At 36.9% G+C, this 14,486-nt stretch overlaps 1 protein-coding gene across 1 annotated transcript in view; it reads left to right on the top strand.

Annotated features, from left to right (window-relative positions):
* The first annotated feature begins 3,302 nt into the window (after positions 1-3,302).
* Positions 3,303-14,486, top strand: part of WDR64 (WD repeat domain 64) — an 86,555-nt gene continuing 75,371 nt past the window's right edge. Inside the window, exons 1-5 of the mRNA XM_063291047.1 lie at positions 3,303-3,450; positions 4,734-4,864; positions 8,218-8,320; positions 12,214-12,317; positions 13,563-13,592. Of these exons, the coding sequence (XP_063147117.1) occupies positions 3,303-3,450; positions 4,734-4,864; positions 8,218-8,320; positions 12,214-12,317; positions 13,563-13,592 (516 nt within the window). The remainder of the gene's footprint in view (positions 3,451-4,733; positions 4,865-8,217; positions 8,321-12,213; positions 12,318-13,562; positions 13,593-14,486) is intronic.

The following is a 14,486-nucleotide window of genomic DNA, read 5'->3' as shown; positions in this document are numbered from 1 at the left end:
GCGACGCAAATGGCGTTATCAGTTTGTCAATGCAGGATGTGTTAACTGGGAAATGTAAAAACAGAGAACATACAGAGGGGTTGTAACGGAATGGCCTAATGGGGAGGGGGCTAGGGTGAAGGTGGAGAATGTAACTACCATTTGTGCGGGCTTTTCCTCAGTCTAGTCTTTGCATTGGAAATGATCACTTGTTTAACAAAGAACTCTTTTATATCCTTGAATGGCTTGTAGTAAGAGTTTCTGAATTATCAGCTAAAGGATCAGGACCTTCACACTGAAACTAGCTGGAAATGCACATACAGATGCTAATGTCCTTGCATATATTTCCTCTGTTTAAATGAGGAGCAGTAAAATTTGTGAATAAATATTATAGAGCAATCTTGCCTAGTATGGTGTCTCTAATACATGGGTACCTGAAGTGGGAAGGAGGAAGGGCAAGGGACATCATGTGTGTAATGACCATGTCAAGACAGTACATAATTCATGTCATTTATACAATGTCATGGCATAATAATTTAGTGTCATTGCAATTTTTCTTCCAAAGCAGTCAAGAAGGTCTGAAACCACTAATTAACACACCCTGTCCTGATTACCAGGAAACACACTGAGACAATGACTTGGTCTCTAATATTTATTAGTAGTACTTAACAAGAATCCTAACAAACTGAGGAAGCGTGGGAAAACCCAGCCATATAACCCCCAAAGGTTAAGGCGGTCCCGATCTGTGTCTCTTTGAATGGCTGAACAGTTCCTCAGTGCTACGCATGCGCTTGACAGTCTGGGTGGGAGCCCCCTGCTCGCCATCCTTACTCATGACACAGCCTTATGCTACAAGGCCATGAAGTTGCATTATAGAAATTTCATTTTTTCCCATTTTAATTATCAGAATGGCACTGCAGGTTGTGGGAACCTTGCTTTTCTTAGAGACCAGAGTTCTGGGAAGAGAGCTAGATGAGGTGCTCTGTGGAAGATACAGTAAGTGGTGGAACAGTAACTACAAAGCAGTTGCCCAAGGACAAGATGTGTGGACAGGGCATGTAGGCCTTGTGGGCTTCTGGGAAAGGAAGTTTGAAACTTAAGCCTTTCACTCTATGGGCTCAACTGTGCTGCTACATAATGAGTTTTTCTGATATTATAATTAGTCAAATCTGTAATTCTTACCACTTCGTGAGATTTCCTCAGAAGACAGAAATTATTAGAGGGTAGGCTGTACTTCCTTATTAGTCCCTACAGTACAACCAGCATGCATTTACTCACAGAATCTAGTCTCCCATCACTGAAACTGACTGGAGTTAAATTCCTGGCTGTTGTCCTCTAAATCTTTCCACCAAATCATTATTTACTTGATTAGGGTTAGAGGAAAAATATTTCTGGTAAGAATTGACTGAGGACAATGGCTGACCACCAACAGATGCTTGGATGCTGATAGAGGAACTGTGGGGTAATCATGGTTGTTGAACACAGAAACCTTGGTCCATGTATTACACAAAGCAACAGTTTTGTTAATAATTTGTGGATTATTCAAAAAGTTGTGGTTGAGTTCACCAATTGCATAAACCATGACTTGCAAACCACAGTGGCTAGGTTTAGACAAGATACCAAGCCAAAATAAAATAGGCCACATCGTGTTTGTGTTCGCGCAACACACAGTGATTAACAACCATTATTTTCTCAACCCTGTTTTCTCAGTTTCCATGACCCACTGAAACATATCCCACTGGGTTGAGTTCACACAACACGCTGGACTTAAATTTACCTGGCTAGTGTGTGGCTTTTCATGTCACATGAATACAGCTTTTGGTAATACATGCACCCACTCAGTGATCTCTTTTATAGGGGAGGGAGAGAGATGACACACAATAGAATGGATATCATCATGGTATGTCTGAAATGTTGAATTGGAATGTTTCCATTGCAATCATTGTGCAAATTCTAGTGGTCGAGAGAAAAATACTATTTTGCCTCAAGTTACCAGGCGGAGATTTTAATTGTAAAGGCCAGTTTCAGTTTCTTTGTGTTTTATCCTGTTTCTGAAGCTTGACTGCACCACTGCTTATCATGTAATAATCTTGGAGGGATGCTAGCACCACTGTAGGTATGAAAACTTTTATTTATCAGCGATTGTGAGTGTCTTGTTTCTGCTTGGCAATCTAATACCTGGTAGGCTACCTGCAGAGGCCTCATACCACTTTAACAGGATATAAAGGAAAAATACTGCAATAGTAAAGAATTTCTGCATTGTAATTCTGCCACCATATTGAACATGTGTCTGCAAGATAGTTGATTATATTAACTGGTATGCAAGACTTGGACTCTTTCAGAATTGCTTCATATAATAAATTTTGGGATTACCAATATAGCACTGGATGGTAACTGGTGAGCTGGACCTCCAGCAATTTAGTGCAATGTAATCCAGTTACACAGGGAATTTAGACTACTTCCAATTTCAAGTTGCATATGCTATGTTCAGCTCTCATATAAAAGTAGATCAGTTTTCCTTAAGCTATTGAGGTTTAGATTTGTTGGACTGTATCAGCCCAGTTAGCATGGCTATTGGTCATGCTGGTTGGTGATGGTAGTTGTTATACATTAAGTTTGGAGAAGGCTATGCAAACAAGACATTCTCTTCTATTTCTCTCTCTGCTGCATTGTGGTGGAACAGCTTTTCCTGAGCTGGTCCCTTTCAGACCTGACAAATTTGCAGTTCCCAGTATTTCCAACCAGCATAGCCAAAGGCTGTTCTGACTTAGAGCTGTCATCCCAGCACATCTCAAATGCAGCAACTGGGAAACACTGTAGTACATTATTCAATTTAATTTACTTTGGTCTTCTTTATTTTCCTTGCATTTTAGCAAATTGCCTACAACTGTATTATAAACAAAGATCACTGTGCAATTGCTGAAATAAAAAAAATATTTTTAAAATAAATTTTTATATGATATTCCCCATAAATAGCCAATTTGATTTTTTGAGTTTACTGTGTCTCATCTTTGCCCTGAAAGTGAACCCTCTCATGGTCAGCAGCTTTCCAGTTAGGGTGGTTTGTGATCTAGATTGGCCAATTGACCAATGAGACTGAGGGAGGAGTTATGACATCAGGTATTTGATGGCTCATTGACCTGCCACAGCTGCTGCAAGGGATGCCAGTTATTTTCCTTTCACCAAAGCAATGCTTAAGATCTATAGGTGGTATTTCTACAACTGTTACCATTAGAAATAACAACAGAAAGAAAACGAATCAGTAAGCGTTACTGTGTGGCAAAAGAGGGCTTCCTGGTGTTTCATCTATCTTATTAGCTGTAATGTCCAGAAGAAAGTTTCAGGAAGATGATCCACCTTACCTAAATGGACTCTGCTTTAAAAAATCCTTGAAACTGTTTCAGCAACTGGTTGACAAAACAGTTGCTCAGAAAAGGGAGGAAAGATTAGGCTTGCAGGCAAAAGATACTGGTAAGGAAGTACTTCATTTGATGTTCTGTTCTCTGAGATACGTATCTACATCTCTCGAAGCGAATATTTGTAGCTCAGGGTTGAACTGTGGAGTCCTTAATGGTCTCTGAGCCTTGTTGTTTTCTTGCAGACGTTTCATTGCCAGACTAGGCAACATCTTCAGTGCGAACAGTTCACAGTGAAGATGTTGCCTAGTCTGGCAATGAAACGTCTGCAAGAAAACAACAAGGCTCAGAGTGCACCAAGGACTCCCATCTACATCTCTTTTTATCAACTCCTTTATGGATGGCTGAAGGAGGCAAAATACAATTATGGACAGCTGTATGGTGGCAAATATAATTATGCAATAAAGTGTTCAGATTAATAATTCAAGTTGTATGTCCAGAGCCCCAATAATAGAACATTAATAGGACAGCAGTATGACTAATAAAGTACAGTACAGTATAGCACTTGATATGGATATGTATGCAAACCCTTATAAAATAACACGATTGAGCAGGAGAATCATAAAATCCTTGGAACAGGAAATTCCATCAGGAGGGATCGCTTGTAGAAGTCTTTGATCCTGGGGTTTACAGAATTAGGTAAAGGTAAAGGTTTCCCTTGACGTAAAGTCCAGTCGTGTCCGACTCTAGGGGGCGGTGCTCATCTCCGTTTCAAAGCCTTGGAGCCGGCGTTGTCCATAGGACACTTCCGGGTCATGTGGCCAGCATGACTCACGGAACGCCGTTACCTTCCCGCCGAAGCGGTACCAATTAATCTACTCACATTTGCATGTTTTCGAACTGCTTGGTGTGCAGAAGCTGGGACGAGCAACGGGAGCTCACCCCGCCGCGCGGTTTCGAACCGCCGACCTTCCGATCGACAGCTCAGCGGTTTAACCCACAGCGCCACCGAGGTTTTAATGTTGATCTTAAAGTATAACAGGTTCATTGGGGATGACAACAGAAGAGTTTCCTTCAGCAGCATTAAATGGACATTTTTTTAAAAATCCCTCTTTTTTGTGTGACATATATTGGGACCCTTCTTACAGAGACTTGTAAAGTTGTAATTACAAACCCCAAAGCTGAAGATTTCTTATTATGCTGTTTTGGAATTTGCAAGATTTTTAGTACCAGTAAATGTTGGTAAGGCTTCCGGGTTAAAATGAAGATAAAACTAAAATCTCAAAAGCTAATGCTGGATTTCTACACAAAATAATGGTGATGGTGAGAAAAGAAATAAAAAAATTGATATTAGCCTTTGTGGTTATATTCTATGAGTGCTTTATGTTTTAATTGCAGAGGGAATGGATTATGACAAGTTCTTTGATGCAGTAAAGAGTCTTTTTGGTCCAGATGTAAAAGCTCAAGATGTTAAAACTTTCTATAGGAAGATTAGCAACAACCCAGATGGGCAGACAGAATGGTGTGAGGTAAGGGTTGCTTTTCTTGTTTATGGCGAATCAACTTGTTTGACAACAATCAACATCAAACCTGGCTGATCTGCAAAAATACAGAAAGTCAGAAGGAATAGGGTACAAGCCAGGGATGGGCATGGATAGTATGATGAAAGCTAAAAGGTTTCAGTGTAATAAAGGAGGAAGAAGGATAAAGCCACAATAGCCCAGAAAGGCTTTTCTAAGTGAGGAAAAAAGGAAGAGATAGAAACTCAAATAAACTGAAGGAGTCTGCCCTAATAGAAGGAAAAGGAAATGTTTCTTCTTACAAATGTTTTGATTAGTGATATGCAAAACTTCTGAATTCAGGTTCTCAGATTGGAAACATCCTGTTTCAATTGCAAAATGGCTTTTCACATTGGGAATGTCCTGTTTCAGACTTTGAAATGGGGTGTTTTAGATTTGCCCCATTTTAAATGTGGAACAGCTTTCAGGCTCTTTTACACTCAAAAACAGATCCTCCATACTATATTATAATGGCCGGTCCATCTAGACTACCCTACAGTTAAAATTCATTGCTCCCAAGGTGAAAAAATGGTGCCTTGATGCTATCTTATTTACATCTTCAGCAAAGAGTCATTCCTTTGATCATTGAATGGAAGTGAACTCCAAACTGTTCCAGTCAGCTTCTGATGGAAACAAGGAAACCATCTGGAATCAATTGTCAAGAGAGTTCTATTTTAAAGACTGTTAAATCAACTCAGCTGGAACTAATCCTGCTTACTTCCTCTTTTGCTTATTTTCTTTTTATTCCATTTGCAGCAAAACAAATACACAGAGACATAGGCCACTTCCTATGCTATCCTACAGTTCTGAAGTCATCCAAACAATGTAGTAATGACAGAGTAAACCCAACTACATTGCTTCAGCAGGTGACCTAGTGCATCTTATCCAATTTGTCCCTAGAAGCTAATCAGAATGTTTATACAGTACTGTAAGACTCTTCTGCTGTTAACAGAGTTTCTTTCTGCTTTCTCATGGATTATGTTTCTTGAGCCCACATCTGAGGTACCCAACTAACAGTGTCACAGTTACATCTCACCACACCTGCAGATGTTGATCCCAATCAAGTCTACTAATAAAGCTTCTTCCATACAGTTACTATTTTTAGCTACAATGTCATCTTTTAAGGAGGCCTTATGTCTTCAGCTGTCTTTCAAGTAATGAGTGGATTTGTCCCTGCACTGTGATATTGTAGAGAAGGCAGTGATTTGAGCTGATAAAAGCAGCCTAACCATTTTGTTTAAAAGATTTTTAGTGCAACCACTATCAGTAGGATCGTGAGGTTGACTACAAACCAACATCATACTTCCTTAACTGTAGTGAATAGTCACTACAGCACTGAAGTTCATGATTTGGGTTACTTTTTTATTGACTTGGAGGGTCACAAATAAGAATATCAGCCATGCTATGGATTCAATAAACATTAGGACTAAACCCCCAGTTCTAGCAGTGCACCTCCTGCATAAACATAATGTTACATTTATATTTTTGCTTGGAATAATGGGAATTAAAGGTCACCCCCATTATATTTGTAGATTTGCTTAGATGTGCATGAATATTGATTAGGACGAATATTTATTTTCTTCCTAAATGGATCGTTTTCCATGCTAGCCCATGCTATATTTGACATTTTACATTGACACTTATTTTTATTTAAACAATGCCCAAAACATTTCAGAAAGAAAAAACTGTGGTTGTGCAAATATTTTGTTGCCCATGTTAAAATACTTATAATAGCAAACTGACTTTGCTTTTGTTTGGAAAGGTCATTAAAACAAGTCAGAACAGTCTGTAAGAGCATTTGGAGCATGTTGGTCACCAATGAGATAAGGCTGTGAGGGTGGGGATTTTTGTTGCACATCTTCTGATTTTAATGATATTTTATATGCCATTGTTTAATTCTGTAAACCAATGAGAGTCATTTTGGATTGGTAGTTTACAAATAATAAATACTGTTGGCCTTGATAGAAGAGATTGAAGCATCCGCAAATGTCTGGAAAAGTTGCTGGGAATGGGGTTAATTCTACCAGTTTTTGTGATTATTTTGTTTCCAGAGGAGTCAAGGGTACAAGGAGAGAATGGCTTTAAAAATAAAAGTCTGCCAGGCCTCCCGGTGTCCAGCATTTCCACTTTTCTATCTTGCATTAATAACATTTATTAGTGCATCAATAACTTTAGAACTGATAAATACCAAATATGTTATAATAGCTATAAAAGGAAAACCCCTGGTGTTTTTATTTTTCACTTTTTCTGTTGGACTGCACTGATACCAAGGAGATATATCCATATATGTTTATAAAACAATCAAAAGTTAAAGATTTTATTTTTTTAGAAGAAGTGCTGCTAATGGAATTTTAGAATCTTTCTGTGAATCTTACCATTCCTTTTATGTCAGAGGACAAGTCTTCATATAATGGCAGGATTAGCATAAATCTGGTCAAATATTTTCTGTCTTCTATCATCCATCTATCTATCTATCTATCTATCTATCTATCTATCTATCTATCTATCTATCTATCTATCTATCTATCTTTCTATCATCTTCAGGTCTAATAATGACATATTGATTGAAAGCAATAAGACTGTAAAATGCATTTGCAATTCAAATATTCAGATTCTAATCTTGCACAAGCCACTATCTTTCAAGCAAAATTGTTTCATAATTAGTTCAATTCAAATGCCATTTTGACCTATAGTACTTGGGAATAAGATGCATAATGTAATAAAGGTAAAACACACACTCTGTACAAATGCTATATGCTTTGTCCATAGATCAAGACAATGTTCATGATGTCTCTCCTCCCAAGTTTTATTTACTATGTACTTCTACATAGATTTAGTTCACACATTGTATGAAAGCATGTGTGTTTATGGCTTAGTGCATTGTGTGAACCCCATGTGTACACAATGTGTACTTTGTAAACTATGGTTTATGACATAGTTTCATGTGTGAAGTCAGCCAGGGGCTCTGTTCCTATCTTTAAAAAACAGAATTTAAAGTGTCCCCCTCCCCCATTTGTGGTAACTCTTAGTAATTAAAAAAATAGATATTGAAACACATTGCCTAAACTGGCTTAAGTGCTACTCATATCATGAACTTTTTTCTAATTATTTCTACTAGAATGGCCAGAATATTAAGATATGTACAAAACTGTCAAGCCTCATCATCCTTGATCTTAAAATTAGGCATATACGTTATTACAAACATTCCTAACGTTGGGAATTATTTTCACACAACATATAATACCCACATACGAGTATTTATTTTTCATAAATATTTATATTTTCTTTTCACACTGTGTTACACTTTTTTTGGCTTAATTTAGATCTTTGGATATTACATGGTGGAAGGTGATGTTCTTGCTGCCCAGCTTGATGAAGAAAATACGGTTTTCCTAGTATCCAAAAAGCAACGGATTACAAAAGCAGGTCTGATCTTTAATGTTCCACCCTCAAATAAAAGTTCAGCCTTATTGTTGTTAGTATAAGTAAAATAATTTATTCATAGTTTATAGTTACATTTGTAAAGCATATTTTTCACATTATGATACATTATGTGGTGTGTATTTTCTTTGATTGCATTTTCCCATCACTCTCTTGTTTGAGTTGGCGTTTTTCCAATGCAGAATAAAATATATGTCATTTTTATTTTGTTTCCTATACTTGAAACCTGATGGCTGTATTCATAAAATATTGAAAAACCTGAGTACTGAATAGTCTTGGTGTGCACAATATATTTGAGCTGTAAACTAACAAATGAACTGAGTTTGCACAACATGCTGAACACAAACATCATCACTAATCAAGCTTAGCAAGTTGTGCAACTGCATCTGCTAAATCTTTACCTGAGCTAGTTAAGCATGTATGAATATAATAATGGGGCCCATTGTAGACTTTGGACTCTTCTTTAAAATAGGTTTTTGACATGCTTGGTTGATTTTTTTTTAACCAAATAGAACCTCAGGTTAAATTTTGTGAATATTGTAGTGCCAACTCTATCCTGTCTTCTTTGATATAAACGATGTAGGATTCTCAAAACATAATCTTATTGTTATTACACAACGATTCAAATCTGAAACATCAGGCTTATTTGTTTGCTTGTTTCAAAAAACATTTGTTTGTTGAAAACAGAATAGGCCAAACTAGTAATCCAGCAGCCACGTTTAAACTAAGTTAAGATTCCAAGACGTGTTTTCCCATGAGTAATGCACTAGAATAGTCAGTCCAAAATGGACTGTCATAAATGTGTCTTCTTATTTATCTTTACAAGCCAGCAGTAATTATAAGAGTTCCAAAAGTGCAAGGCCACTAGTGAGAAAGCCTTGCTCCTGGTAGCACCAACCCATCCTATGTAAACTGGAGCCCTCCAGATACATTGGGCCACATCTTCTAATATTCTCAGCTAGCACAGGACTAGGAAAGACTGTACTAACCTAAAGATTGCCAGAGAACAAGAGTTATGATACTGAGTTCAGTGCTTCAGCAAGCTTATTCAGACGTAGTCAGTTCTTCAGATGATATAACCTGAACCATATAGTGCTAACCACACTTGGAATTAGGTCTGGACATATATGCAGGTAATAGAACCAATACATAACACACGTACATAACCATCACATCCCTAATCATCACAACTATAACACCTCCACACGTATGCTTTATAGAGTTACCTGTAAGTCTTTTCACCAACCTATTCATTAAGCATTCCATTATTCTCAGAGATGCTTTGTAGCAGTCATACATAGTTGTTATTGCATTCAGCAACCAACTTTCAACTTCACATCTGTGCAAAAATCTTGCATAATTCCAACCTATTCACTTTATCTGTTTACTTTCTCTAAATCAGCAGTTTGCTTTCTCACAGTCATACCTTTCTTGGTAACTACCGTCTGGTCAGTGCACAGCATTTCCTGAATTTTGTTCATTAAATGGTTCAAATAGCCACTTCCTAAGCAAATTAAATCCACATGTTAACATATTTTTAGTTACACAATTTATATATGCAGGCTTACCATTTTTCAAAGTTTTCACAGCATTTATGACTTTCTTTGCATCAGGTGTTTTTCTTGGACATGTAACATTTATAGCATTTGTTTCAATTCCACTGTTCAACATATCACTGTCATTCCCATACAAATCTATGAAATAATTCCTTTCAGCATTCCGTTGCCTTAATTTCATCCTAAGTCATTTTATAATTTTTATTTTTTAATTCATTCACTGTCCTGGAGACCTTTTACTTAGTCTTTTTCATCCATGTCCAAAATAATTGTTTATTTCCATCAAAATTGCTCTGCATCTTCTCTGTTTCTTCAAACCTTAACTGCTTCATGTTGTTTTGACCACATTCCTATATTCACATTAAATAATATCTTTTGCTGTCATATTTTGTGGTAATCATTATTTAATGTGTTCCATAACCTCTTTCTGTTCATTATTCCACCAAGCATCCTTTTTCGTACTTCCCATTAGTGTAACTCCCATACGTATTTTTTCTACTGTGATACTTTGTAACATAATGTTTACCATCTTGTTTCAAGCTACTTCCTCATTACCATGTCCAGTTTCCATTCACTTTGTAGGAAATTATCTTGTACTTTCTCCTCTTGCAATTTTTCTATTTTCACTTTCCTTTTTTTTATGGCATTATTCACAAGATCCGCTGTTCATACTACCAAGAATGGGCCATCCCACATTTAGAATCTCTCATTACCCTTGAATGCTTCAGTAATTATCTCAGTCTTTTATCATAAACAATCAAATCAAGCATGGTTTTTGATTCCTTCCTTTGTCATGGATACACAGGAACATATTTATGCTTAAACAGACATTTTTCTAAGAAGGTACCCACTAAGCCAGGGTTTCTCAACTAGGGTTCTGTGGAGTAGGAACAAGGGGTTCCCTGGGAGATCACGATTTATTTAAAAAATCATTTCAAATTCAGGCAACTTCACATTAAAGAGGTAAGTTTCATTCTTTATTTTTAATTTAAGAACATTGTTAATGCATATATACAGGCCTACAAATGAAATCGATATAATAGTTTTGTAACTTCTGGCCTATATTTGAGCCTGAATATACAGGGGTTCTCCGAGGCCTGAAAAATATTTCAAGGGTTCCTCCAGGGTCAAAAAGTTGAGACAGGCTGCACTAAGCAATCACAATTCTTGTTCATTCTTGGTTTCCCATATGGCTCAATCACTTTTTCAACTCATTCCTACTCATTCATGTTTCCTAACAAAACCACATTCATTCATAATGTTGATAATTTTTCCAAAAATTCACCCCTGCAGCAATCATCAACTTATGAATTTCTACTTTCATTCACATCTGCATCAGTGTAGATCAGGGGTCAGCAAACTTTTTTGTAAAGGGCTAGATCTCACCCCTCCTCTGCCTCTGCAGGTGTGGCTGGCAAGTCTGCAGGCCAAGGAATGTGGCAGACATTTGGATAGTGCCAGCAAGGAGGCTGCTGATGGGCTGCTGTTGCCCAGGACAACCCACCCCTTATCCAGGGACCTTGGCAGAGGCTTGGGTCTGGCAATCTGTGGTTTGCGTATTCATTCTTAGCTCACAGGCCAAGTTTGACACCAATTCCTGCTTTCTGACGTAGATGCAGCTTTATGGATGCTTCTTACCATTTACTCCTCTTAATTCCAAGTTGTGGTCTTCTATGTGACATGGTCAACACCCGATGGGCCCACAGATATCAACAGCCGAACGTCATGGTGTAGTCAATGAAGGCTGTTGTCTCATGCTTTTTAATAATATAGAGAAAGGGTAGATTAAGTTTACAGTTTTAATCATGCTATGTGATGTGCAGCATTCCTTGCTAATAGCAGGAGTACACTACTGATGATTTTTTGGGACATTTTGGACAGTATGGCACACCTGCAAACAAAGCCCAGTTTTATCCCAAGCATGACAATGTTATCCTATGCAAGTTAGGATCTCTCCTTTAGAGATTACTTTTAAAGGAAACTATATCCCATTTGCTAGGAGGCGTATACAGGTACATGCTTGATTTATTTATTTGATCATTCATCCATCCATTCATTCATTTACTGATATGCTTAGGATACCAGTACAATATATTAGTACAATATGATATGAATACTTGCATTCCCAAGTGGTGATTTTCAAAGCATCTTTAAGCATGGTCCAACTTAGTGTTTACAGTAATCTTACTTGAATGTAATCAGAATATGTTTCATTACTCCTAGATCAGTTAATTGTATATTCTCCATGTTAATTGACTCTCTGCCTTTATATATATTGGCTGATTCCTAGTTCGAGTTATCTTTTGGTTATCTTTCTGGCAGGAGTCAAGAGAAGTGATGTAATCAGATGCATGGTAAAGGTATCTCAACTTGATTTTTTGCTAACAGCATCTCAGAAAGGAATGTTGTCTGTTTTTACTGGCCAGGTAATTTTGTAATAATTTTTTTCTTTAATGCTTTAAAATCCTATCTAATGTAGACAGACACTTACAGAAATGTAAATGGCATTACCCTGTCCTTATATTTGAGTGAGATTGTCAAGTAAATGAACTTCATATGAAAGAAATACGATTTCAGATTTTCAGAATCTGGAAATTTAATTATTTACCTTGATATATTATTGTGGCACAAATTTATAGAAGCTATATCTATAAAGATAAAAAGCCAGCCATGAGTATTAAACAGTTTCACAACCATAGTTCTAATAAAAGTTCTTAAACTTTGAAAATGTCATCTGCTCTAGAAATTAACAAAAAATTAGGAAAATTAATGGGTACCCCCACACACACAAAAAAAGCCCCTCCACAAAGCCTGTAGAATACCTCTCTGAAGGACATTCTGAAACTGAGATTCCATTGCTAAAATGATCCTTTTCTTGGTCATTGTTCATCTTCTGATGACATTTTGCAACAGAGAAGAGATTGTTAATGCTTTGTTATACATTCCTCTTTTGCAACATGAAGGTTGGTACCAAATGTTAGTAAGTTAATAACATTCATTCTAATGCATATTAATTAGCAGCAGAGTAGAAAAAGAAGCTAAGGATTTGTCAACTGCTTCCCCACTTTATTTCATCTGCTTTTTCCTTCTCTCCATTCCAATAATTTTCTAATGGAGAAGAAGCAATTGTCTGGATTTTTTTTAAACTATTGGTTGCAGTTTCATGACCCCTTTGCCACCTGTACTTTATGTATGTACAAATGTGTAAGTGAATACTGCATAATTTGCGTATCCTTACAGCAGAATAGGCTGATTAAATACAAAAGGGACCAAGATTTCTACACCTCAATATTTGTGTAGAAGTAGGAATTTCAGGAAGCATCATTTGCATGGAAGAACAGTAAAGTCCCTTCCTATTGCAATCATGCATAGGACCTATAATCCTTTAAATCTAGCCACACTACTGGAGAATAAAATCCTTTGCATATTATCCTTAGCTTGTTTTTATTAGCTGAACAAACCATAATGGTCTGATTCCTGTATGTTGTGGTATGAATCATGGTTTACAAATCCAAACAGGGAAATCCACTCATCTCCCTAAGCCAAAAGAGGCACCTGTTGCTTCATGTGAGAATTGTGAAAATGAAGGAGAATTTCTGCCACATTCTTCCTGAGCAGATGTTGTTTCTTTCTTACATTTTTCTGACTGTGTCTTATTCTTGGTTTTCCAGATGCGGATCCTATCAAGCATCAGCATCCCAGTAAGTTTGCATTTCTCTCTCATTTGGTTCAGCTAAAGAAGCCATTTAATTCATTAAAAACGTATGAGGTTAATAACACTTTATCTTTCAATTTCCTATATAATTTTACATTTCCAGATAAATTAGGTACTTTTCATATAACATACTGCAAATAATATCTTTAAATTATCCATTCTAAAACCAAGTAACCTCCCAGGAAAAATGATGGAAGTCATAAAAATCAAATACAGAGGATTTCCTGAAGTGAGCTCATCTTTCTGATCTGTGGCTATTTGTGATATTTGATATCACTTCAGTAACTAGTTCCAAAATTGTCCAATTTAGAAGTTTCCTGCAGGATTATAAGACTTGATCAAAACCTGGCCCTCGGGAATGACAGTACCTCAGTACATTATTTGGTGCCCACCAGACTGCCAGGCTGATCTTGTTTTATTAGATTATTTTAACTTTTCAAAAGCATTCAGAGCAAGCATGCTCAAAGCAGAGCATCAATCTGAAGCATAATAACTCAAAGCATTCTAAGAAAAAAACAGTGGGTGGGTACAGCCAGTCCTTTGTTTGCCTTCAAGTATAAGGCTATTTTGTCATAGGTTACACCTTCCATGGCAGCCATTTTGTGAGAGTGCCCATAACAAGTCCTAAAGATTGAAAATGTGCCCACTATTTCGAAAAGATTGGGGTCCTATGGACCAAACAACTAAGTTGATGGAAGTTGATTTAGAATTTAATGAAATAAAGACTTTAGATGGGATTTGGAAACAAACTGGGATGAAGTGTGCTTACAATGGGAAGCTATAGTTCATATCCTGGTTACCATATTCTTATCCTATTGAAGTTTCCAAATATTTAAAGTGGTTCTATAGACAGTGTAGTATAATAATCAAGAGGGTTTTT

This window comes from Candoia aspera, chromosome 1 (assembly GCF_035149785.1).
Source record: "Candoia aspera isolate rCanAsp1 chromosome 1, rCanAsp1.hap2, whole genome shotgun sequence".
NCBI lineage: Eukaryota > Metazoa > Chordata > Lepidosauria > Squamata > Boidae > Candoia > Candoia aspera.
This window is presented reverse-complemented; position numbering and strand designations above follow the sequence as displayed.